Source organism: Schistocerca nitens, chromosome 4 (genome assembly GCF_023898315.1).
Source record: "Schistocerca nitens isolate TAMUIC-IGC-003100 chromosome 4, iqSchNite1.1, whole genome shotgun sequence".
NCBI lineage: Eukaryota > Metazoa > Arthropoda > Insecta > Orthoptera > Acrididae > Schistocerca > Schistocerca nitens.
The window spans coordinates 597,882,104-597,909,544 of record NC_064617.1 but is presented as its reverse complement, the minus strand read 5'-3'; the positions used below and the strand labels follow the sequence as shown (position 1 = coordinate 597,909,544).

Below are 27,441 nucleotides of genomic sequence, written 5' to 3'. Positions count from 1 at the left end.
AAGGAAATCGGCCGTGCCCTTTGAAAGGAACCATCCCGGCATTTGCCTGAAACGATTTACGGAAATCACGGAAAACCTAAATCAGGATGGCTGGAGACGGGATTGAACCGTCGTCCTCCCGAATGCGAGTCCAGTGTCTAACCACTGCACCACCTCGCTCGGTAAAACGTATAAGCGGGATTCTACTCAAGTTCCGCCTTAGTATCACGCTGCACTCAAAGTAAAGGCCACAACTTCTGCATCCTGAGCGTGACGTACAGGCTTCCTGCTGAATTCTTCCCAGTGCCCTCATATAATTTACTTTGTAGAGGGACTAGCAGCGGTACAAGGGGCTCTATATCAGAGAGTTCGAAAATCCTAAGCCTACGCTACAGTCATAATGAATTCCATTTACCTGTTCAAGTTTCACACTCTGCTATATATACAACAGTTGCTCAAAATGGCGTCCCCCATCATCAATACAAGCTTAGCATCGTAGCACAAAGTTCTGTCAAACTCATTCTAATATCCCCAGTGTCGGCAGCGAGAATTCTTGCCAGGATATCCTCTTTAGCCTCGACAGGCGTCTCGTACACAAGACTTTTTACATGTCACCACAAGATGAAATCAAGTGGAGTGAGATCAGACGAACGTGCTGACCACGAGACACAACTCCTCTTCCTATCCACTGATCCAGGTGTTCACGAAACCACAGTCGAAAATAAGGTGTGGCTCCATCATGTTGGAACCACACCGACTGACAAATAACAAGTAGGCTATGTTCCAGAAACAATCTTATTAACAACAGTAGGGGAGAGTCTGATAAAACAGGGTAGTCTGATGAAACAGGGTATCACACTTTTCTCGTCTGATATGTCCTGCCATCTCCCGGTAAACGTAGTAACCTCTTTCCCACTCGATGACCTTCATTCTTAGAGTAGCTGCAGTCCGTTGAAAGCAACCGTGAGTTCTCTCGGTAGAAAAATATACTTTTATAGTGATGTGTTGTAATATTCGACTGTGAATTGTGCGTTTATATTTGCAAGACACTATTTTGGAGACTGTAAAGTAAGTATGATATAAGTTAAACGTTGTCTGCACTACAGATCGTTGAGTGTTTCAAAATGTTTGTCCCGCTCAAGGGCTATTGAAATCAACTTGTTCTTAATATAGCGTTGTCGGACAAAATAGGGTTCCACTAAGTTTGATAAAACAGGGTAGTACCCCGTTTTATCGAACTGATTTAAAAATCGCCGTTTGCGATTTTCAAATTGTTTTAGTTTGTTATATTACAAAATTTATTATTATTATTATTGTTATTGTTACTATTATTATTATTATTATTATTATTATTATTATTATTATTATTATTATTCACATGATCTAACTTCAATTATGCCATAATTATGGCGGCTTATAAAAGGAAAACTGGCAGACAGTCATGGAGTCAAGAGAGTGTGAAAGAAGATGTAGCGGCAGTTTTGGCCCAAACAATGGGCTATTTGAAAGCATCAAAGTCCTTTGGGGTTCCTCAGAGTGTCCTGGAAGCACGTATAAAAATGGCCCAGAATGGAATGTGTTTAGAGGATGTTACAAAGAAAGGTAGGCCCATATACCATTTTAGAAGAAATTAATTAAACCGTTGCAGTGATTATTATTATTATTATTATTGTTGTTGTTGTTGTTTTAGCTACAAACCTGTATTTAATCAGGAGCAGGAAAATAAACTGGCTGAATATATCCTGTTAATGGAAAGCAGATCGTTTGGATTGACCATCAAAAATGGTTCAAATGGCTCTGAGCACTATGGAACTTAACATCTATGGTCATCAGTCCCCTAGAACTTAGAACTACTTAAACCTAACTAACCTAAGGACATCACACACATCCATGCCCGAGGCAGGATTCGAACCTGCGACCGTAGCAGTCGCGCGGCTCCGGACTGAGCGCCTAGAACCGCTAGACCAACGCGGCCGGCGGATTGACCATCGATGAGGTGCGGAATTTTGCTTTCGAACTGGCAGAGAAAAATAACTTGCCGCATAACTTCAGCAAGACTAAGAAGATGGCAGGTAAATGCTGATTCTATTCGTATTTGAGGGGGAATCCGGAAATAAGCGTGCTTTCTGCCGAGCCAACATCTCTTGCCATAGCAGTGGGCTTTAACCGTGCAGTAGTGAAGCAGTTCTTTGTTTTGCTGTTAGAACTTTATAATAGGTACAACTTCGCTGCCGATAGTCTATTATGTGGATGAGACAGGAATAACAACAGTCCCTAATAAGCAATCGGTGGTGTTTGCCTTGAGGGAAAAGCGTCCAGTTGGCGTTTTGTTTTCTGCGAAGAGAGGCGTGTTAGTGACTGCTGTACCCTGTACCTTGGAATTTATGTGCCCACAATGTTTGTGTTCCCTAGACGAAGAGCCAAGCTTGAAGTGCTGGATAATCCTCCGCAACGATCTCCTGCGATCTGCTAGCGGATGGATGTAAAAAGAAATTTTCCTGAAATGGTTTCAACGATTTGTTGAGTTTTCTAAACCAACTGCAGAGAAACCCGTTCTGCTCTTGGATGGTCACTCAACACACACAAAGAGTATTGAGCATGAATGCAGACCCTGGATGTTGCATTCATGGTCCCACTGAGTAATTATTACTCTTAAGAGGTTCGGAAGTGGCTTCAGTGTCATCCTGCACGAGTGATATCCATCAATCAAGTTGCATGTCTGTATGGGACAGCATTCATGAAAGGTGCTTCTATTGAGACTGCTATAAATGCATTCCGTAGAACTGGAATCTTTTCACAGGATGCAAATATTTTCCCTGATTAGGTCTATCGGCCTGCTGAAACAACAGACAATGACCCACCGTTGGAGAAAAGTGATGTCCCGCCTTCGGAACCTACTTCAGAGTCATTAAACAAATAAACATCTTTTCCAACCACACTAGGGTCTTCCCAGTCGGATAGGCTTAAGCCTTCAACTTCAGCTTTCCACGTCACTCCGAAGGACATAAAAGCAGTGCCGATAGCTGAAAGAAAGGAACAAAAATCTAATAGAAGAAGAGGAAAGACAGCTGTTCTTACAAGTTTACCTTATGTGGAAGAATTAAAATCTTCTATGAAAAAGGGGAAGACTCCCAAAAGAAAACTTCAAATGGGGCCACATTCTAACAGTTCTAGGCCTACTGAAGTCAGAAATGTTGGATAGAAGGAAGTAAAGAAAGTTGGAAAAGTACGGGAGTATAGCACATCGTCAGAAGAGGAAGGAGGAGATAATAATACAGCTTGCATTTATTGTAATGAACTTTTCTCCAATTCTAAGAATCCTATGCCCAATTGTAAGTAGACAGATTGGACAATTAGTCACTAAAAACTCAACAGATTGGCACACATAGTTCATTACATATGCCACTTTGTTTCTTAAGTACCCTTTTTTAACCGACTCTCCCCTACCGATTTGTGTATCGCACTCTCAGAGGTATTAGGAGGATTTTCGCTTATAACTTTGGACTTTGTTGTTTCCGGACTAAGGTCTCTCTCCTCAGATTGTTACGCGTACTCTTCTCCATTTCCACTGAAAGTTTGTGACATCACAGAATCACCCTGTACATGAATGATCTTTGAGATTAAGTCAGCAGCATTTGTCGACTGTTTTCTGTGTTGTGTTGGCAGCAGAGCCAACACCGTGTTATGAGAGGAGGCCGAAATGCACGCGTTTTAGCTCACGCAGGCTGGCGTGAGGAGAGGAGGACTATACTGACGGGAGGTCTGGAACATGACAAGGAATTAGAATTCAGAAAGCTGGCGTAATTAGTTGGATACTTAACTTTAATCCATTAATGATGAACGTCGCTCTTGACGGTACTTGATTCACAATATCAATATCAATAGTAACTGAATATGGCGCCTTGCTAGGTCGTAGCAAATGACGTAGCTGAAGGCTATGCTAAACTGTCGTCTCTGCAAATGAGAGCGTCTGTAGTCAGTGAACCATCGCTAGCAAAGTCGGCTGTACAAGTGGGATGAGTGCTAGGAAGTCTCTTTAGACTAGACCTGCCGTGTGGCGGCGCTCGGTCTGCAGTCACTGATAGTGGCGACACGCGGGTCCGACGTATACTAACGGACCGCGGCCGATTTAAAGGCTACCACCTAGCAAGTGTGGTGTCTGGCGGTGACACGACATTCTGGTGTGCTATTGTCTACAGGGAAGTCTTGGCGTAGGATGAAGAATTGTTAGGCAACACAAAATGATTTAAACTAATTCTCACGTCGTATACAGAATGGCAGCTCTCCTTATGTGATAAACACGAGATAATACCTAAAACCAAGAGAAGCAAAAGATTAAAAATTAAAAGATAAGTGGTAAACTTCATGTGACTGTTACATCGTTTGGATGTCCATAAGTAATATTAAGAAGCCGTATTATTAAATGGTATGTAGATAAAACCGGTACTATGAACCCAAATGAATGACTTGGATTTGGTGGTAGGACATTGGGAAAGTACAAATGTGACCGTAAAATGACAAAACCTAAAGCACTGTACCGGCGTTGACTCCTTATCGGGTAGGTATGACAAAGACAGGAAACGAATTCAGAGCCACAGTACTAAGATCTTAAAAGTTTGGTACAGCCAATATGAAACTCTATCAGCGATGGCCAAGGAACTCAGTTAGTAGCCCTGTCAGCACCCGGAAAGAGGTGCTCTTCTGCACTTTCATGAAGATATAAAATTTATCTTGTAATAATAGTTGTAGTAGAAAACGAAGGAGTAAAGCTGCAGGTCACACAGCGAGCGCAGTAATAAATGTACAGATAAACCGTCACAGGTCGCGTACTACTTGATTTCACTGGCTTCATTCATCTGGTGCCAGTATCCTCAGATATCCACTGACCTAGAGGCAGCACGTTCGAGGACTGAAGCACAGAAATATCGTCAACACAGTGGTCCTACAATGCTAAGAGCATGTGAAGAAGGGCCACGGTTTATTCGTCAGGCGTCCGTTAGAAAACCAAATGCATGTAAGATTCCTGCTGATACTATTAAGTACAGGAGGACAAATTCGCAACTGCGAATACATTTCATGTATTTTGTAACGGCTTAGTCGCTGGAGTACCTGTCACTTCGGACATGAATCAAGGTCCGAAGGAAATTTGTATCGTTCTTCGAAATAATACCGACACTGCCATATCGCATTTATCTGCCGATACCGGGCCAGCGACTTTGAAGTAAAATGTCTCTCTTGTACGAGAATATACGTAATGGATGTACGAGTACAGGTTGTAGACCTATGGTTGATCACATCTGGAGGTTTGGATCTGGTCGTATGACGAGCTTGGATAGTCGAATGGTCCTCTGTAATAATAAAACTGAGTGAATGCATCAACAACGACCTTCAATGGGTGTCATCTGACGTCCGCTACGACCAAATACAACGAACAATTAGGAACAAAATAAAAAAACTGGTAAGGCGATCGCTGGAGATAAGCGGAAAATCTAGGTTCCAGTCTGTCTGGTAACTGTCGTCCTTTCGTTGTGAAGCTGATGGTTATCCATATTCGCAACTGCGAATACGTTTAATGTACACTACTGGCCATTAAAATTGCTACACCACGAAGATGACGTGCTACAGACGCGAAATTTAACCGACAGGAGGAATATGCTGTGATATGCAAATGATTAGCTTTTCAGAGCATTCACACGAGGTTGGCGCCGGTGGCGACACCTACAACGTGCTGACATGAGGGAAGTTTCCGACCGATTTCTCATACACAAACAGCAATGGACCGGCGTTGCCTGGTGAAACGTTGTTGTGATGCCTCGTGTAAGGAGGAGAAATGTATACCATCACGTTTCCGACTTTGATAAATGTCGGATTGTAGCCTATTGCGATTGCGGTTTATCGTATCGCGACATTTACTGCTCGCGTTGGTCGAGATCCAATGACTGTTAGCAGAATATGGAATCGGTTGGTTCAGGAGGGTAATACGGAACGCCGTGCTGGATCCCAACGGCATCGTATCACTAGCAGTCGAGATGACAGGCATCTCATCCGAATGGCTGTAACGGATCGTGCAGCCACGTCTCGATCATTGAGTCAACATATGGTGACGTTTGCAGGACAACAACCATATGCACGAACAGTTCGACGTCGTTTTCAGCAGCATGGACTATCAGCTCGGAGAACATGGCTGCGGTTACCCTTGACACTGCAACACAGACAGGGGCGCCTGCGATGGTGTACTCAACTACGATCCTGGGTGCACTAATAGCAAAACATCATTTTTTCAGTTGAATCCAGGTTCTGTTTACAGCATTATGATGGTCGCATCAGTGTTTGGCGACATGGCAGTGAACGCACAATGGACGCATGTATCCGTCATCGCAATACTGGCATATCACCCGGCGTGATTGTATGGGGTGCCATTGGTTACACGTGTCGGTCACCTCTTGTCCGCATTGACGGCACTTTGAACAGTGAACGTTACATTTCAGATGTGTTACGACTCGTGGCTCTACCCTTCACTCGATCCCTGCGAAACCGTACATTTCCGCAGGATAATGCACGACCGTATGTTGCAGGTCCTATACGGGCCGTTATGGATGCAGAAAATGTTCGACTGCTGCCCTGGCCAGCACATTCTCCAGATCTTTGACCAATTGAAAACGTCTGGTCAATGGTGGCCGAGCAACTGGCTCGTCACAATACGCCAGTCACTACTCTAGATGAACTGTGATATCGTGTTGAAGCTGCATGGGCAGCTGTACCTGTACACGCCATCCAAGCTCTGTTTGACTCAATTCCCAGGCGTATCAAGGCCGTTATTACGGCCAGAGGTGGTTATTCTGGGTACTGATTTCTCAGGATCTATGCTCCCAAATTGCGTGAAAATGTAATCACATGTCAGTTCTAGTATAATATATTTGTCCAATGAATACCCGTTTATCATCTGTGTTTCTTCTTGGTGTAGCAATTTTAATGGCCAATAGTGTATTTGTGATATTTTTTGTGCTAGACATGCCCCAAACAGTAGTGATAGTATTTATTACCTTTCCTGGGACATTTTGTAATTCGCTAATAGCGTTCTCAAAAGTTTTTTCTTTAGTAAACGAGTGAATTATGGGTCACATGTATTGTGCCACCTTCTCCCAACGCCTACCTTTTTTTTTTTTCCAAAGTCGCGCGGTTTGCTAGGCCTCAAGCGGCTCGCACGTCAGTACCTACAAGAGATAACTTTAGTGATGGTGCGTGCGCATGAATAATGAGTTTCGGAAGTAACTGTTAAACGCGATAACACCGCAGAGTGCAGCTCGTACTCTAAATGAGGAGCATCGTTACAAATCGTACTACGCGCGCAGATCATAATTTTACAAAAAGCGAGAAAAACCTTTCGCTTCCTAACCAAACGAAATATGTCAAAATAGTCGACGACATGATCCAGGTATTTAGGTTATGTGCGAGGGTTAGTAATGATTGAAATCATTTCCCAATGGATTGAGGCATCATTTTAATTATTAAATTGCACTTAATACGTTTTGAACCAATACACTGAACAAAATACGTTTTGATCCAATCAGGTTTTCACATAATATGATTTCAAAACGTTCATTTCAATTTCATATTTTTATTTTTATATAATTGAGTCTGTGGATGATCTTGTTACACTTCATTAGGTATGCTGTACGCTTTATATTTTTGCTTTCGCTGGGTAGAATACTGTGATGCTTCCTCATTTAAATCTGGCTTATTTGTGACCACAAGGCGACTCAGGATTACTGAGATGTGGATCTTGGTTGAAGCACCTAAAACAAAATTCGTCTTCTCACGTTATAACTACAAGAGCAAAGGCCAATTAAAGCATATAAACATGCATTTATGCAATATTTCCCACACGAATAACACATCAATAAGCCGACATTACAAATTTCACTGAAAATGGTCATTCCTAAAATACGTCAAGTGTTATTACTTACTGAGCTACATTTACAAGCTGTCTTTTAGTTTTCGCAGTCCTGATTCTCATTCTACTTCCTCTCGATAGCTCTCCGACGGGTAATTTTCCTCCATAGTGATCGAAAGTGCGCTGTCATGTAATCGACACTACAGTCCGAGCTACTAGACGAAAATAATGGGAACAGCGAACAAAAGAGTGGGCTAATAACGCAAACTTGGAAGCATATCTTGAACGTTTTGAATGGTCGGCTGTGGTGTACGATACTGTTTGATCCGATTCATGTTTTTCAGCACTAATTTACTCTGGGAAAGAATATGAAATAACCCGATCCGATACAACAACATCAAAGATTATACCGCAACTTGAGTGAAAACGCATCAAACTGTATTTTGACATCGGTTGCATTTAACACACATAGAAGCGATGCTGCTCACGTACACATTACAGTAGATCTGTATTTGTAAAAGTAAACGAACGGTGAATAAATGAGAATATACAAAGCTTTTAGTGAATCGATGAATGAATCGATAAAGCATCAGCCTCCATACCTCTGGCGAGCGGTGACAGCGCGAGGAGGTGTACGCAGGCCGCCCCCGCACTTTCGCCGAAAATCGTGACTCTGCCCGGATCACCGCCAAACGCTGCGATGTTCTCCTGTACCCAACGCAGCGCCGCCACCTGGTCTTTAAGTCCGAAATTTCCTGGAGCAGCTTCATCTTCGGTGCTAAGAAAACCTGCGGGAGCGTTGCAAAGGCGGCATATTTATGTACACACTTAAGAAAGTAATTATTTATTTGCTCTAATTACATCCACACGTCTATTGATAAAAGACTGACAGATAAGAACGTAGACAGAATGAGATTTTCACTCTGCAGCGGAGTGTGCGCTGATATGAAACTTCCTGGCAGGAAGTTTCATAGCAGCGCACACTCCGCTGCAGAGTGAAAATCTCATTCTGGAAACATCCCCCAGGCTGTGGCTAAGCCATGTCTCCGCAGTATCCTTTCTTTCAGGAGTGCCAGTTCTGCAAGGTTCGCAGGAGAGCTTCTGTAAAGTTTGGAAGATAGGAGACGAGATACTGGCAGAAGTAAAGCTGTGAGTACCGGGCGTGAGTCGTGCTTCGGTAGCTCAGATGGTAGAGCACTTGCCCGCGAAAGGTAAAGGTCATGAGTTCGAGTCTCGGTCGGGCACACAGTTTTAATCTGCCAGGAAGTTTCAAGAACGTAGACATTTACACCTGTAGCAGGCTTTCATTGTGGAGATTTAGGGTTATTAATATTAAGTTACATAAGGTTCCTCGGCTAATTACATTACATCGCCACTGTGTTCTTCAAAACGCACACAGAAATGAAGTCAGAAAAAAAGTCTATTGTGTTTTGCTGTCAATCGGATTTCTGAAGGAACAGCTTACGTAGGGGACCCCGCACATCATGTAGCTTCCCGACACGCGTTTAATGTGACAGTTCGATGGTTTAGTTACACCGTAAGTCCTGCCAGTACTTTCATGTGGAAGTTAAATGACACTTAGTTTGTATAGTTTATCACGTGCAATACAGGGGAAAATCCAGTAAATATGTCAACCGCTATGTAGATCTGAAACAGAAATGACAATGAAAAGTAATGTAAGGATTAAGTCTTATGAAAGTACAAAATTTTTTTGCCTCATCGTGCTCGAATACGAACCCATTAGCTTCTCGGGTACTCGAACCCTGGTCTACCCTGGCACGTCTCATTATCAGCATTCACAGCCGAAATGTATCTCTCTCCTGCTTTCCAAACCTCACGAAAGCTCAAAGACTATCGGTAGACTATGAGTTTTCGCATGCTGATTAACATACTTACAAACATCTAGCTGCATAAAATACGTTACTGTTTTCCTGGTACACATGTGGAAAAGCAGACGATTTATGTATCTTAATTCAACTGTAGAGATCTGTATATCATAGCTAAATTTGAGCAGAAATGATGCTACGCAGAATTCTCTATTAAGGAATAAATGAAGACTGGGGTAGTGAGGTGCCGAGAGCAGAATTCTATGTTCTACGTAAGAAGCGCTAAGTTTATCAGGTATCGTTGAAATTTTGCCCCGAGTTTTGAAGCTACGTTTTTATATGTCACCTTCTACCGGGAGTATCTTAGCCAAACACTACCTCTTTTGTAGATAGTAAATAATAGGTACGTTCCATCGGTATGCTGCAGTATGCATCCTCAAGCACACAAAAGCAAACACACACACACACACACACACACACACACACACACACACACACACACACACATACATACATACACGCACACTGCCGACTGTGCACTACAGCCGTTATCAGTGGAATCAAAGTAATGGAGTTCATGGGTGAAGACGGAGGGGAAACTCGTTTAGAATTGAGAAAAGTAATTTTGAATTATCTTTTCTTGTAATTCAAATTCGAAAGAGAAATCGAATACTGAATCTGTAATTCCCGGAAGTGTCTTGTATACTGTGCTACACATCTATGTGTTATAGCGGGACTCAAAGTCGCTATGAAGTTTCTAATATGGCAAGTAAAGCACGACAGAAGCAGATTGATTGTGCAAATAATTTTATAATGTTCTGGAGAGGAAGTGGTCTATTTTTCTGAAAATATACAGTTGTAATAATATAGACTAGCTCAAATTGTACGTGTGATTATCCCTCTACAATAGAGTCAAATATTAAAAAAAACAGTTTGTAATCGATACATCTTTTGGCTTGTTCAGCATTCTTAGCTGGTTTTTACCGTAATGTACAGCGTGGTTCCTTGGATATAGCCCATCCTACTGTAGACGTAAATGTACAGGGTGAACTTGCTTTTGGTGTGTACTGAATGGAAGCTTGGCACGATTGAACATGTTAATGTGTCGCAAAGGTCTTCCTCAGCATTACGTATCGTCGTCTTAGTTGTAATTTGTCACTTTGGCGTTTGTAATGACATAAAAACGTTTTACATCAAAACTCTGACGAAATTACTTTACTGGTATGGCAGAACAATAACTGTCTGTTTTCTCTAATTGCATAAAGGAGAGAAACGAGGAAGAGACTATTACTAACCAACATCACTTTCACTGTGTTAAAAAAAAGTATAATTTATCTTACCTAACGTTCCAAGTCGGTAATTGATGGTTACTAATACTACATCATGATCCAAGAGAAAGTCCGGTCCATAGACTGAGCCACCCCCATAGAAAAATCCTCCTCCATGAACCCAAAACATGACTGGCAGTGGACTGGATGGTGACAGCTGAAAAGATTTATATTACAACAATAGAGAAGAACGTGTTCGTATAGAAACTGTACAACTGTATGAACACTCATGTGCAACTACATAAGGCTACTGCCTACATTAAAATCACAGGGCGCATGTAGCGCCCTCTGTAGAAATTGCATGTGTAGCAGCAAAATAAATATTTGATAAACATTTTAAACATTTTTATGAAGTTTAGAAAAACGTGACACAAGTATACTAGTATTAACACTTACTTCTGATTCAGGAATAGTTTTAACTTTCAAGGACTGAAAAAATATCTCAGTAACCTAAGAAAACAGGATACCTCAGGTGTGTAGACGTTAAGGTAAAGGCAGTCTTCAGATCCAGACACTCCAGTATGGAAGAAAAACTCGTCATTCTGTACGCAGTCGGGCCCATGCATAGTGGCATCTCGGATGTGCACCCATCCATCTGGCGGCTGTGGATCCTGTAAATATGTGTACACATTACTAATTCGTTGCTATTTATCGTATATATATCTTAAGGTCATTATCAGAAACAAACCTTTCACTTCACTCAAATGATGGAAATGCTTTCTGAATACCGGCCATCAGTTCTAGATTTTGTGAAAAGGTTTGTGTTTGGATCAACACAGCAGCTTAAAAGAATTATGGAACACCGACGTTAGTAGAAAGTAAGAAACTGAATTAAAGTCTGTGGCTTCATTACTAATATTTCACCAGAATGAATGGTAACTTGCAACACGTACACATTCTTCGATATAAAACATGCCATCAAGTTTTGATGATGGATAAGTGAGGCAAACGAGACTCGCTGCAGTATGTTATATTTAATTTTATCACCACTTAGCGCATACTACATTAATATAATACACTCCTGGAAATGGAAAAAAGAACACATTGACACCGGTGTGTCAGACCCACCATACTTGCTCCGGACACTGCGAGAGGGCTGTACAAGCAATGATCACACGCACGGCACAGCGTACACACCAGGAACCGCGGTGTTGGCCGTCGAATGGCGCTAGCTGCGCAGCATTTGTGCACCGCCGCCGTCAGTGTCAGCCAGTTTGCCGTGGCATACGGAGCTCCATCGCAGTCTTTAACACTGGTAGCATGCCGCGACAGCGTGGACGTGAACCGTATGTGCAGTTGACGGACTTTGAGCGAGGGCGTATACTGGGCATGCGGGAGGCCGGGTGGACGTACCGCCGAATTGCTCAACACGTGGGGCGTGAGGTCTCCACAGTACATCGATGTTGTCGCCAGTGGCTGGCGGAAGGTGCACGTGCCCGTCGACCTGGGACCGGACCGCAGCGACGCACGGATGCACGCCAAGACCGTAGGATCCTACGCAGTGCCGTAGGGGACCGCACCGCCACTTCCCAGCAAATTAGGGACACTGTTGCTCCTGGGGTATCGGCGAGGACCATTCGCAACCGTCTCCAAGAAGCTGGGCTACGGTCCCGCACACCGTTAGGCCGTCTTCCGCTCACGCCCCAACATCGTGCAGCCCGCCTCCAGCGGTGTCGCGACAGGCGTGAATGGAGGGACGAATGGAGACTTGTCGTCGTCAGCGATGAGAGTCGCTTCTGCCTTGGTGCCAATGATGGTCGTATGCGTGTTTGGCGCCGTACAGGTGAGCGCCACAATCAGGACTGCATACGACCGAGGCACACAGGGCCAACACCCGGCATCATGGTGTGGGGAGCGATCTCCTACACTGGCCGTACACCACTGGTGATCGTCGAGGGGACACTGAATAGTGCACGGTACATCCAAACCGTCATCGAACCCATCGTTCTACCATTCCTAGACCGGCAAGGGAACTTGCTGTTCCAACAGGACAATGCACGTCCGCATGTATCCCGTGCCACCCAACGTGCTCTAGAAGGTGTAAGTCAACTACCCTGGCCAGCAAGATCTCCGGATCTGTCCCCCATTGAGCATGTTTGGGACTGGATGAAGCGTCGTCTCACGTGGTCTGCACGTCCAGCACGAACGCTGGTCCAACTGAGGCGCCAGGTGGAAATGGCATGGCAAGCCGTTCCACAGGACTACATCCAGCATCTCTACGACCGTCTCCATGGGAGAATAGCAGCCTGCATTGCTGCGAAAGGTGGATATACACTGTACTAGTGCCGACATTGTGCATGCTCTGTTGCCTGTGTCTATGTGTCTGCGGTTCTGCCAGTGTGATCATGTGATGTATCTGACCCCAGGAATGTGTCAATAAAGTTTCCCCTTCCTGGGACAATGAATTCACGGTGTTCTTATTTCAATTTGCAGGAGTGTAGTACGAGGGTGATTCAAAAAGTTCTCGGAACGGAATAGAAAAAAAGTACTTACATCACTGAAACTTTTTTTATTTTTCAATGTAGTCTCCTTGTAGAATGATGCACTTGCTTCAACGATGTTTCAGTGCCTTGATCAAATCTCAAAAATGAGTTTCCTCCAGGCCTGCAATATAGTTGTCAACTCCGGCTATTAATTCTTCGTTTGAAGTGAATCTTCGTCCACCAAGAAAAATTTCCAGTTTTGGGAAGAGATGGAAGTCTGACGGAGCCATATAAGGTGAATAAGGCGGGTGTGGTAACAATTCATACCTTAGTTCGTGTAATTTGGCCATGGCGACGGCACATGTGTGCGGGTGCGCATTGTCATGATAGAAGATGACTTTCTTCCTCGCTAAGCCTGGCCTTTTTTTGCGTATCTTTTGTTGCAATTTGTCCAGGAGGTTAGCCTAGTATTCTCCAGTAATTGTATGCCCAGTGGGGAGATAATCTACAAACAGGAACCTCTTCGCATCCCAGAACACTGATGCCATTACCTTTCCCGCCGGAGGAATTGTCTTTGCTTTCTTTGGTGGCGAAGAATCAGCATGTTCCCACTGCTTTGACTGTTTTTTTTTCCTCTGGGGTATAGTAGTGCACCCAAGTTTCATCTCTCGTCACAAACCGGCGCAAAGAAATCTTGTTCGTTTCTCCTAAAAAGGGCTATACATTGTTCCGATATTTCCATTCTCATGTATTGAGTTTCAAACTACTGTAACTTTAATTTACTTGCCTAAGTTCTATATTTTCCCGGCACATATTGGTGTGCTTGGACAAACTGATGTTTACTGTCCTCATGCTCGACAACTACCGCTTTAAAAATGTTAACAGCCGAATCTGGCCAGTAGTGGAAAATACACAATAATTTCTGTCGAAAGCGAAAATGCAGTTATTTTAGGTACCTGAAATGTGATTCACCTTCTGTAATGAAGGGCAAACCAATTTCCCTCAGTTGTTGTTGTTGTTGTTGTTGTTGCTATGGTTTTCAGTCCGAAGACTAGTTTGATGCAGTTCTCCGTGTCACTCTATTCTGTGCAGCCTCTTCATCTCCGAATAACTACCGCAACCTACATCTTTCTGAATCTGCTTACTGTATTCATCTCTTGGTCTCCCTCTACGATTTTTGCTATCCACACCCCACTCCAGTATTAAATTGGTGATCCGTTGATGTCCAAGAATATGCCTTATCAACCGATCTCTTATTTTGGCCAAGTTGTGCAACAAGCTTCTTGTCTCTCCAATTCTATTCAGTACTTCCTCATTAGTTACATGATCAACCCGTCTAATCTTCAACATTGTTTTGTAGCACCACATGTTGAAAGCTTCCATTCTCTTTTTATCTAAACTGCTTATCCCCCATGTTTCACTTCCATACATGACTACACTACCGACAAATGCCTTCAGAAAAGACTTATTAACATTCAAATCTATATTTGATGTTAACAAATTTCTCTTCTTCAGTAATGCTTTTATTGCCATTGCAAGTCTACATTTTATATTCCCTCTGCTCAGACCATCAATAATTATTTTGCTGCCCAAATAGCAAAATTCATCTACTTGAAATGTCTTCTTTCCTATTCTAATTCCTTTACCATCACCTGATTTAATTCGACTACATTGCATTATCCTTGTTTTATTGCTGTTGATGTTCATCTTATATTCTCCTTTCAAGACACCGTCCAATCCGTTCAACTGCTTTCCAAGTCCTTTGCTGTTTTGACAGAATTACAATGTCATCAGTAATCCTCAAAGTTTTGATTTCTTCTCCCTGAAATTTAATTCCTACTCAACATTTTTCTTTGCGTTTCTTTACTGCTCGTACAGCGTACGTATTTAATAACATCATGGATAGGCTACAACCCTGTCTCTCCCACTTTTCAACCACTGCCTCCCGTTCATGTGCCTCGATTCTTATAACTGCCGTCTGGTTTCTGTGCAAGTTGTAAGTAGTGTTTCGCTCTCTGTATTTTACCCCTGCTACCTTCAGAATTCCGAGGAAGGTATTCCAGTCAACATTGTCGAAAACTTTCTCCAAGTCTACAAGTGCTACAAACGTAGGTTTGCCTTCCCGTAACCTGGTCAGTATCGCCTCACGTGTTCCCACATTTCCCCGGAATTCAACGTGATCTTCCTCGAGGTAGGCTTCTAGCAGTTTTTCCAGTCTTCTGTAAGGAAATCGTGTTAGTATTTTGCAACCATGATTTATTAAACTGATTGTCCGGTTATTTTCACATCACTCAGTAACTGCTTCCTTTGGAATTGGAATTACCACATTCTTCTTAAAGTGTGAGGGTGTTTAGCCTTCCTCATACATCTTGCACACCAGCTGCAGCTGTAAGAGTTTTGTCATGGCTGGTTCTCCCAAGGCTTTCAGTAGTTCTGACGGAATGTCTTCTACTCACGGGGCCTTATTTCGACGTAGTTCTATCAGTATCTTGTCAAATTCTTCTCGCAGTATAATATCTCTCATCTCATCTTCATCTACACCCACTTCTCTTTCTGTAATATTGCTTTCATCTTCTTGTAAAGGCACTCTGTATACTCCTTCCCACTTTCAGCTTTCCCTTCTTTGCTTAGGACTGGTTTACCATCTGAGTCTTGATATTCGTATAGCTGCTTCTCTTTTCTCTAAAGGCTTGTTCAATTTTCCTGTAGGCACATCTATCTTTCCCCTAGTGAAATATGTTTCTAAATTCTTAGATCTGTCCTCTAGCCGTTCCTGCTTAGCAGGCCTCATTTTTTAAACGTTTCTATTCCCTTTCGCCTGCTTCATTTGCTGCATTTTTAAAGTTCTAGCATTCATCAGTTAAATTCAATATCTCTCGTGTTATCCAGGGATTTCTATTAGACGTTGTATTCTTATCTATTTGATCCTCTGCTGCCTTCACTATTTCATCTATTAAAACTACCCATTCGTCTCCTACTGTTTTCCTTTCCCCTGTTCTAGTTAACCTTTGTCTAACGCTTCCTGTGAATCTCTCAACGCCCTGTGGTTGTTTCAGCTTATCCAACACCCTTATCCTTAATTTTCCATCTTCTTCCAATTTATTCAGTTTTAATCTCAGTTCATAACCAGTGATTTGCGTTGGGGGTCCACATTTTTCTAACAATTTAAATTCTGGTTCCGAATCTCTGCCTAGCCATTATATAATCAATCTGAAACCTTCTGGTGTCTCCACGTCTATTCCGCTTATACAACCTCCATTTATCATTAAATTATACCCAGTGCAAAATTATACCAGGCATCTTCGTCTTTCATTCCTTTCCCCCCTGTCCATATTCACCTACTATTTTTCCTTCTCTCCTTTTCCTGCTATCGAATTCCAGTCCCATCACAATTCAATTTTCGCCTCCTTTAACTATCTGAATAATTTCTTTTATCTCATCATATATTTTTTCAATCTCTTTATCATCTGAGGAGCTAGTTGCCATGTAGTATTACTGTGGTAGGCGTGGGCTACGTGTTTATTTTGGCTATAATAATACATTTACTATGCTGTTCGTAGCAGCTTACCTGCATTCCTGTTTTGTTATTGGTTAGTAAACCCACAACTGAAATGTATTTATAACCCTGTATTCCCCTGACCAGAAGTCCTGTCCCTCCTGCCACCAAACGACACTAATTTCCACTTTACCTAATTTCAATCTATCTGTTTCCTTTTCAAATTATCTAATCTACCTGTCCGATTAAGGGATCCATAGAATGCCAATTTTGTTTTCTCCTGATGAGGATATCCTTCTGAGCAGTCCCCACCCGGAGATCTGAATGGGGGACTATTTTACTCCCGGAATATTTTACCCAAGAGCATGCCATTATCATTTAATCATTTAACCATACAGTAGAGCTGCATGTCCTTGGGAAAAATTAAGCTGCAGTTTCCCCTTGCTTTCAGATGTTCGCGGTACCAGCAAGGCCGTTTTGGATGATGTTACAAGGCCAGATCAATCTATCATCCCAACTGTTGCCCCTGCAACTAATGAAAAGACAGCTGCCCCTCTTCAGGGACCACAAGTTTGTCTGGCCTCTCAACAGATACTCTTCAGTTGTGGTTGTACGTACGGTACAGCTGTATGTATCGCTGAGGTATGCAAGTCACCCCACTGCGAGCGAGGTCCACGGTTCATGGGGGATGGAGGCGGTGTTTCCTTAGTTAAAAAAAAACTTGTAAAAATTATCGTAAAATATTCTAAAAATTTTAGGGTCCGCTTGTAGCTGCTAATTCTCTTTTATTACGGAATCAAGGTTCAACCAGTTTCGCGATAATGAACCAAATCGTAATGTTGAATTTGATGAATTACATTAAGCCATTAAACCAATACGTTCTCCCAACGTTCTATAAGACTCGTATCATGACATCAACAAATGTAATGGATGTTGAAAGATCCATCAACAATCGTAGATAATTATGGGTCATCACAGAGAGATATTCCAATTTGGACACGCAGGAAAAAAGCCAGTGAGGTTCTGGGAGGTACCGACAGGAATGTGGAGCCACGACGACTCCAGTGCCATGGTCAGCTGTCCTAGGTCTCACGGTTGAGGCTCTATGGTGCGAAAAGCCCGATCAATGCGGTGCCACAGATTCTTCTGTGTTTAGATCCATCGTACCACGGAAAAACAAACTGCATGTAGGGGTGGACAAGGTCCACGATAACGAGTTCACCCATGGAACACCGTGATAACATTCCCTAGAATCTAATGCTCTCTCGAACGTTGAACAGTGCTTTCACACGTTTCACGCCTTACACGCCAAAGGCCATCTGTCAGATGTAGCATAAAACGTGATTCATCTGAAAAGGCCACCTGTTGCTACTCAATGGATGTCGAGTTGCGATACTGGCTCGCAGATTCCAAGCTTCGTCGCCAACGAACAGGGGTCAGCGTGGATGCAAGAACCAGGTGCCTATTGCGGAAGCCATACGTAGCAACATTCGCCGAACAGTCGTCGAGAATACACTGTTGGTTGGCCTTTGGCTCATCTGGGCTGTCAGTTTCTCAACAGTTCCATATCTATTCGCCTGTAATCTCAGCAGCCGTCATTGATACCTGTAATCTATGGCCCATGCACTGCAGTTGCCTCAGCGCCTGTTGATAGCACCATTCTGCCATGCACAGTATCCTTTAACCATGGCTGCAAGAGAAGAGTTTACAAAATTTGTCTTTTTGGAAATGGTCAGTCCTTGGTCTAAGATCCAACGTCAGGTAAAACACCCCGTTTCTGCATTACAAGAACGACTGCTCTGTTTTCCATATCCCCCACCCTCCCACCCCCAATCTCGACTTGCTTTTTATACACCCTCTTCTGCTAGTGCTTCCACCTGCCTATTGTGAGTGGTTATTGTATCTTGACGTCAGTCATTGGTGGTGGTCACGTTAAAGTGAATGGATCGTGTGTTTTATCGACAATAACAGCTCTTTACTACTCGGCTGTGGTAATCCCAAAGGTACTTGTTCATATGAAATTGCAATCTCTTACAGAACGACATGTTGAGCGTTATGTGCTAGGAGCTCTGAATCGAGTTACCGTGTGAAACTGCGTGGAATGCCTTCCAAAAATCAAGGAACAATGCATGTGGCCAACTATTCAACTATTGAAAATGAAACTGGAGACTCATTATTTTGGACGAACTTTTGTTGATGTTAAAGTGTTGAAAGCATTTTATTTTATGATGACATGGCACTAGTATGTGTACATTCGAACAAAATGCACAGCACCATTTTAAAAGTCGTTAAACAAAATTGTTCCCAGACGAGGTTACAACTTGAATTATATTACGGCCCAACCAAGTAACCAACACATAATTCATGGTTATCATAAATGATGAAGCGATTTCGTAGATTTGCTACTGCAACATTATTTGACATACTGTCACAAGGGTTTGGACACACAGTAAAACTGAAAAAAAATTTTTGACGTACTACAAGTGCTCCATATGTGCACTCTTGATTCAACAGATATCAAGTAGATAGAGAAACAAGTTCTCTCCACGGTCGGCACGGGGTATCACTCTGTTCAAAACCGCTGTTGATGCGAGCTCGCAGTTCTGATACGTTTGTTGGCAGAGTAGGAATAAACACTGAGTCTTTCACATAACCCCACACAAAAAATCGCATAGGATTAGGCCAGGAGAGCGCGGAGGCCATGACAAAAATCATCAAACCCACTGTGACTGATGCATCGGCTTCTCAATTTCCTGTTTAAAAACTCACAAACATCATGATGGAAGTGGGGTGGAGCATTCTCCTGTTGGTAGACAAAGTCCACACCGGTGGTCTGCAGTAGTGGTATAAGCAAGTTTTCCAGAAGGTCTGGGTGCAAGTATCCTGTAAAAGTCTATTTGCAGAAGAAAAAGGGACAGTAAATTTTAAACCGTGAGACTGCACGGAACACACTAACTTTTGATGAATCTCGAATGTACAGCGGCACTATAGTGTTCTTTATTTGTCTAATTAATTAGACAATCACGCTACTCGGAATCACAGAGATCAATCTCCTCGCGCGGTTGCTTGCACGGCGGCCTCAGCTGCCCTCACACGGGACGTGTTTCGCATCGCCAAAGCACTCCAGATGTTGTGTCTGTGGTAGTTACCGCCTGCTCTGAAACGGCCTACTACATCTACGGAACATAACGTGATCCTCCTTATGATTTGTGCCCACAGATCTCTCGAGCGGCAGTTCCCAGCAGCTCTAGGGCACGAATCAAACAGTTTCTTTAAGAAAATGGACACGCGTGAAATGTATAAACTCTGCTAGCGACCATCGAAAAACAGCGGAGAAAATCCCGGAGAAGATTTTGTACTCGTTGTTGGCTTGGACAGATATGTGCGGGTAGAGGAACAATACATAATGTCGTACAGCGATCTGGGATAGATACTAGTACAAGTTATTCGTTAGCTCAATTAGATCTCCATCTTATTTTCGGTTTGAAATTGAATGAAGTTCAAGTTTACTGTCTAAAGTCGTTCTGAACAAGCAAAATATTCCTATTCTCTATGCTTTATTGACTACCATCTCTAAAGTAAGGTGCTTCATCACATAGGTTTCAAGATCGCAATTCGTTTCGCTATTTATTCGAATGGAGAAGTAGATCTTTGCAAAGTTTCTCTCCACGATGGGACAGATATTTACCGGCGATATAAGAAAGTGAGGCAGTATGCATATTTTAAACATTCACGATAAGGAAAATTTCCAATGTGTAACTTCTTTCTACTTCCTAACTCAGAATGGCACTCACGTTAATGTCTGTGACCACTGGGGAAACATTCCAGTCATTGGCCTACCTAACAAGAATGTCAGCAAATACATTTTTTATAATTAAGAAACAACGACTGTTGCAGATAATACATCTATTAATTTAACCCAGAATCTTTTAGGAAACAAAGACTAAAAAAAAGGGAAAGCAGACGCGAACATGCTACTTATCTATTCGTTGTTTACGTTCCTGTCAACTGCGTTACATCTTCGAAATCTGAAAGTTGTGGTAAGATCTTACGGGACAAGCTGCTGAGGTCATCGGTCCCTAAGCTTACACACTACTTAATCTAACTTGAACTAACTTACGCTAAGGATAACACACACATCCATGCCCGGGGGAGGAGTCGAACCTCCGACGGGGGAGCCGCGCGAACCGTGACAGGACGCCGTAGACCACGCAGCTACAGCATCGACATTGCCTTAGCTGTAAATCTCATTATTTGATACCATATGACAAATAGTGCCAATAACGACGCGCTTTTGAGAGATCATCATTGTGCCGTACATTTGAAACACTATACCTTCATAGCACACACGCTGTACCCATAAACGCGTCAAATACTGTGAGCCTGTTCCTGCCGATATGTATCTCCTAGTCATTTCTCAATGACAACTCTTACCTTCTTCGAGAGATCCTCATTGTGCTGATGCTTTGAAACAGCTTATATTCATACCACGTAGTCTGTAATAGTAAAAGAAAGCCATGAAACACGGAGTTTAGCTCCTTAAAATATGGCTTCCCCTGAACTCCGTTTGTGAGGTAAAACCAATGCCGCATCTCATTGGCTACGTTCCTCGCAACTATATGACATACCATGACCTTCGTTTCCCACTTCGCCGTTTCCTCGCTGACTTTACCTGCTCCTCGCCTACGTACGTTATACTGCCCGTGAGAGGACGCTTAGGAGGCGCCGACCTCGCCTACCGTGACCGTTTGCCGCCTTAGCCCGGTGTCACACGAGACGAGGTAGCTAACGTTGACGTGAACGCAGACGGAATATCTCACGTCACGAGACACAGCGCCGACGCCACATGGCACCAGCCGGTTGACGTGATTTTGCGTTCTCAGCGGTTATCGGATTTAATTCGCTCGCAAACGATACAGTTTGCTCACAAGAATGGATGCTCGTAGAATCCCTACTTCATTTCTATTAAAACAAGCATTTCCTCGGAAACCTGACCGTATGCTAGTCATGTCGTTCTCTTTGCGGTATAAATAAATAAAAATTTTAATATCCATGAACCTGTAGTAAAACAAAAATGTAAGACACGTTTCCGCTCACGAAAGACATCTGTTTATAAAAGTTCACCAAATCAAACACACTTACTTCTGACAGAGAGCTCACTCATATTTACTTAACATACAGTATCATAGAAATTATTTATATTAATTTCATATTAAACTCCCACAACCTTTTGGAGAACGTGAAGGTGAAAAAAAATGGATATAACGTGACACGAAACCGTATCCTATCTACTGTTCGTTTTCTGACACGGGGCCTGAACCAAGTGCGCGAAGCTGAAGTGCACCTGTGTTCTCTTCTCCGAAATGTTACTAATTATTAATTATATAATAAAACATAATAAGAACGACATGTTCTCATGAATCTTAAATGGGTCGTTACTTTAAAATGGCTTACTGTCATTACACACGAGCTACAACGTGAAAATGAGTTAACTACGAAAATTCCTTAACCACCAATATGACTTTTCCAGTCATTTTATTCTACGACTATTCTCTACGAAATACCGTCAGGTGCACAGCAGGGGGTTTGTCCCATTGTACCAGTTATTAGGGTTTCTGCCTGTTCCATTCACGTACGGAGCGCAGGAAGGATGATCGTTTGAATGTATCTGTGCGTGCAGTAATTATTCTAATCTTATCCTTACGATCCCTGTGTGAGCACACGTAGGAGGTCGTAGTATATTCCTAGAGCAATCATTTAAAGCTGGGATTATGAAACTCTGTTAATAGACTTTCTTGGATTTGTTACAACAACTCTTACCAATAACGATTCATCTCGAGACATTCAACGTGCTGCTGCTTAGAAACATCATCTATTCATAAGGTGCAACGCATGAAATAAAACCAGCGAATATTGGCTTCTGCTGAACATGACAATTATAGTATGGGGTCTTGTTTCATGCCTGTGACGTAGGGACAGTTCTTGCTTCCTATTGGTTCTTCTTTACGTCGCACATTGCCGAAATATCTCAGAACTTGTTTTATGTTTCACGTGACGATATCGCTTCTCGACGAGAAACAGCAGGAAGTGACGTCACAAAAGCCTTTGAGGGCCACGTCGGCTTTCGTTAACTCGTCCCGTGTGCCGACGGCCTTATCTCTTCGACTGCGCGGCGTCTCCGCGCGGATACTGTCCTCTCGCCGGAGATTCGCCGCAACCAAGGGTAGCGATGCTGGAGGCACACCGGCAGCTGCTGTTCGGTGAGTGAAACCGACGTGACTGCATAAGCTAGGGCCGTGAACGAACTGTCACGTTCCAAGGTAAATGCGAGATTCGCGAAATATCGTTTGTATAGGCTGATGAAGCAAAATATAAAAACAAAAGTCCAAATTTCCCCGTCACCACTTGTCCGAAACGACTGCGTCAGATTATTTGATGTTGCGGTAATGGTGACTGCACCTCCGACATACGTTCTTGGTCAAAAATGGCATACACTGAAGTGACAAAAGTCATTGGATAGCGATATCCGCATATACAGATGGCAGTATTATCGCAAACACAAGGTATAAAACGGCGGTGCAGTAGTGGCTGAGCTGTCATTTGAAAAGGTTTCCGACGTAGGTTTGGCCGTATGATGGGAATTAACAGAGTTTGAAAACGGAATGGAAGTTGGAGCTAGACGCATGGTACACTCTGAAACGTGCCCTTAGAAAAATTATACATGACTGTGCTTAAACTGATACACAATATTTTTTTTAGCGCAACGCAATCTGACTTTATTAATAATCCCTACAATAGAATGGCCCTGACTAACAATAATCTATACGTTTCACAAATCACTTACCTCACAAAAATCTTCGTTACTCGAACTACTGCAATACAGCGAGCGCCACTACTGCCAGCTAAATAAAAGATTCAAACTACTGAAGGCACTAACTACTGATAGGCATAGTTAGCAAATGAAAGATTTTGATAGAGAACAAGCAATGTATTTACCTTAATAGTGTTCAAAAGTCATATCCAATATTACAAATTTACTCTTTCTGATGGACACATGTCCAGGTCGTCCGCTCTAAAAAATCCGCCATCTCTCTCCCCACATCCACCACTGCTGGCGGCTCACCTCCAACTGCGCAACGCTACGCGCTGTTAACAGCCAACTGCCCAACATTACAATAGCCATCAACAATGCAAACCAGCCACAGACTGCACACAGCACAGCCAGTGATTTTCATACAGAGCTACGTGGCGTTACCAATAAAAAAAACTTAAACAGCCTACTTACAACTGCACTTCGGAAATAGAGAGCTCAATGTTACGAGATCCACAGCGTCAAGAGTGTGCTGAGATTACCAAATTTCGGGTATTACCTCTCACCACGGACAACGCAGTGGCCGATGACCGAGAGAAGCGGTGTTCGCGTAGAATTATCAGTGTTAACAAGTAAGCAACACTGCGGACAATAACCGTGGAAATCAGTGTGGGACATATGACGAACGAATTCGTCACGAAAAGGTGGCGAAATTTGGTGCTAATGGACTATGGCAACTGACAACCGAAGCGAGTGCCTTTGCCGACAGCACATCACCTACAGCGCCTTTTCTGCGCTTGTTACCCAATCGGTTGGACCCTAGACGTCTGGGAAACCGCGGCCTGGTCGGATGAGTAACGACTTCAGTTGGTAAGAGCTAATGGAAGAGTTCGAGTGTGGCGCAGGCCCCACAAAGCCATGGACCCAAGCTGTCAACAAGGCACTAAGCAAGGTAGTGGTGGCTGTGTTTGTATGGAATTTACTGCGTCCTCTGGTACAGTTGAACCGGTCATTTTTATCGATGACAATGCGTCATGTGTCGTGGTCACAACTGTTCGTGATTGGTTTTAAGAACATTCTGGACAATTCGAGTGAATCATTTGGCCACTCATCTCGCCCTACCTGACTCCCATCGTATACGTATGGGCCAACATCGAGAGGTCAATTTGTGCACGAAACCTTGCATCAGCAACACTTTCGCAATTATGGACGGCTGTAGAGGCAGTATAACTCACTATTACTGTAGGGTACTTCGAACGACTTGTTTTCATGCCACATCGATTTACTGCATCTTTTATTATTATTATTATTATTTTCGATTATTCCCATTTAAGAGAGCGTTTGAACTTGAATTCCTTTATGATGATTGTTTATGTTTTTTCTGAGCCCAAATTTTCTTCATGTGTTCACTGTGTTGTTTCTTTCGCTCCGCTGTCCATTTGCATCCTGTTCTCTTCTGTGTTGTGGTGTCAAATTTATGTTTTTTGATGATGTTCCTGAATTCAGTTCTATTTTCTGCATAATTTACTGTTATGTGTGCTTGTCTGAGGTCCTCTTCAACTTCTTTTATCCATTTTGTTTTTCCCCTGCCTGAGTTGATGACTTTAAGAATTCGCTTTGAAATTCTGTTTTCATTCATCCTGTGGATATGTCCGTAGAACTGCATTCTTCTTTTCCTTATTGTATCTGTAATCTTGTCTGTGTATTTATATAATTCTGATGTTGGTCTCTTCTTCCAGATTCCTTGCTCTTGTATCGGGCCAAAAATTTTCCTGAGAATTTTCCTTTCTTGTTTCTCTATTTCTTTGATTTTAGTTTGCCCACCTATTTGTGTTGTTTCAGATGCATACAGTGCCTCCGGAAGTACGACGGTGTTGTAGTGCCTCAATTTTGCGTTAATGGATATGGACTTTTTGTTATAATAGTTCCACGTGAGTTTATATGCTTTCTGTAGTTTTTTTATTCTTTCCTCATTGGCCTTTAGGTTGATCCCTGATGGCTGGATGATTTCTCCCAGGTACTTAAAATGTGGTACTTGTACAATTTTCCCATGGGTTGTCACAATAGGCAATTTGTCTTGTGGCACTCTTTCTATGTACTGGGTTTTCTCATATGAGATTTGCAGGCCGGTTCTTTGTGCAATTTCGTGTAATTTCTCTATGGCGTTAGTAGCTTCTTTTCTATTATTTGTGAGGATTGCAAGGTCATCTGCAAAAGCTAAACACTTCACATTGAATCTATTATCTTTTCTAATGCCAATTTGGATTCCTTTGACTTCTTTTTCCCATGTCCTGATAATTTTTTCAAGAATGATATTAAAGAGTAATGGTGAAAGTCCGTCACCCTGTCGCACTCCAGTTTGGATTTCAAATGGTTCCGAGATATCCCCCATAAATTTAACCTTGGAGATTGTGTCAGTTAATGTTTCCCGAATGATTGCTCTTGTCTTTCTGTCAATGCTGAATTCTTCCAGCGTCTTTTATTTTTTATTTTTTTATTTTTTATTTTTTTTAGTCATCAGTCTTCTGACTGATTTGATGCGGCCCGCCAGGAAACCTATGTGTATGAGCTACACTTTTACAAAATTCTCTCAATAAAACGAAGTCGAGCATTCGTCTTCCCTACCAACAACCTAATACGCTCATTACATTTCATATCGTTTTGCGATGTTAGGTCGAGATATTTAATCGATGTGACTGTGTCAAGCAGCACCACGTATTCGAAAGTGAGATTTGTTTTTCCTACTCACCTACACTAACTTGCATTTTTATACATTTAGAGCATGTTGCCATTCGTCAAACCATTTTCTTCCGCATCTCAGTGACACACTCCCATGTGTCAAACAAATCTGTGACCGTTCTCCTTTCCATTCCTTGTATCCGCTCAGTATCTCCTTTTAGTCTTAGTAGAAGCATGGGATCTCCTCATATGGCCTAATAAGCAGCGCACTAGCCTGCAGGACTGGAAGATTAGCAAGACCTGGATTGAATAGGCACAGCGGAATAAACAACGTGGGATGGTACACGGACCAGACAGTGATTTTTAAGTTAGTTCCCACCGTCAATGAGGCAAACGCTGGGTTGGCCCCCAACTCCGCCTCAGAGAATCCGATACACGAAGAGTTTAAATACGATATCACAAGGTTTACTCTATTCACAGATTGCGCGGATGTTGGTATGTTCCACATCTACTCCTGAACCATTGGATTCAACCAAACTCAGTATACATATCACTTACTGTACGTAACGAATAACTGTGGGTGTAAGAACCACCAAACTATCAAAGGGTGGGGGGTGGGAGTGAAAAAGCAGTGTAATCCACTATGCCACGACGCCACGACTTTAGTCATGCAGTATTTGAGAATGTTACCACTTAGAGACTTACAGAAAATTTTACACGTAATTTCAAACCCTTGAGAAACTTTTTCTTGCTGAACACACCCTAAGATATGATGAAACGTATCAAGATTATCGCTTACTACATTTTCGCTGTTAGTGCAGTAAAACTGCATCATGTAAAATGACCTTTCTATTTATTACGTCTTTACTACTAACTATATTCGTGACACATTTTGTAGGTAGTGTTTGTATATACCACTCAATGCACCAGAAAAGGCCGGCCGCGGTGGTCTAGCGGTTCTAGGCGCTCAGTCCGGAACCGCGCGACCGCTACGGTCGCAGGTTC

The 27,441-nt window shown here is 42.7% G+C and overlaps 1 protein-coding gene across 1 annotated transcript in view; it reads right to left on the bottom strand.

The window, feature by feature from the left end:
* Positions 1 to 27,441, bottom strand: part of LOC126252456 (juvenile hormone esterase-like) — a 124,880-nt gene that overhangs the window by 50,525 nt on the left and 46,914 nt on the right. Inside the window, exons 2-4 of the mRNA XM_049953351.1 lie at positions 11,495 to 11,638; positions 11,040 to 11,184; positions 8,476 to 8,661 (exon numbers count right to left, since the gene is read on the bottom strand). Coding sequence (XP_049809308.1) covers positions 8,476 to 8,661; positions 11,040 to 11,184; positions 11,495 to 11,638 — 475 coding nt within the window. The remainder of the gene's footprint in view (positions 1 to 8,475; positions 8,662 to 11,039; positions 11,185 to 11,494; positions 11,639 to 27,441) is intronic.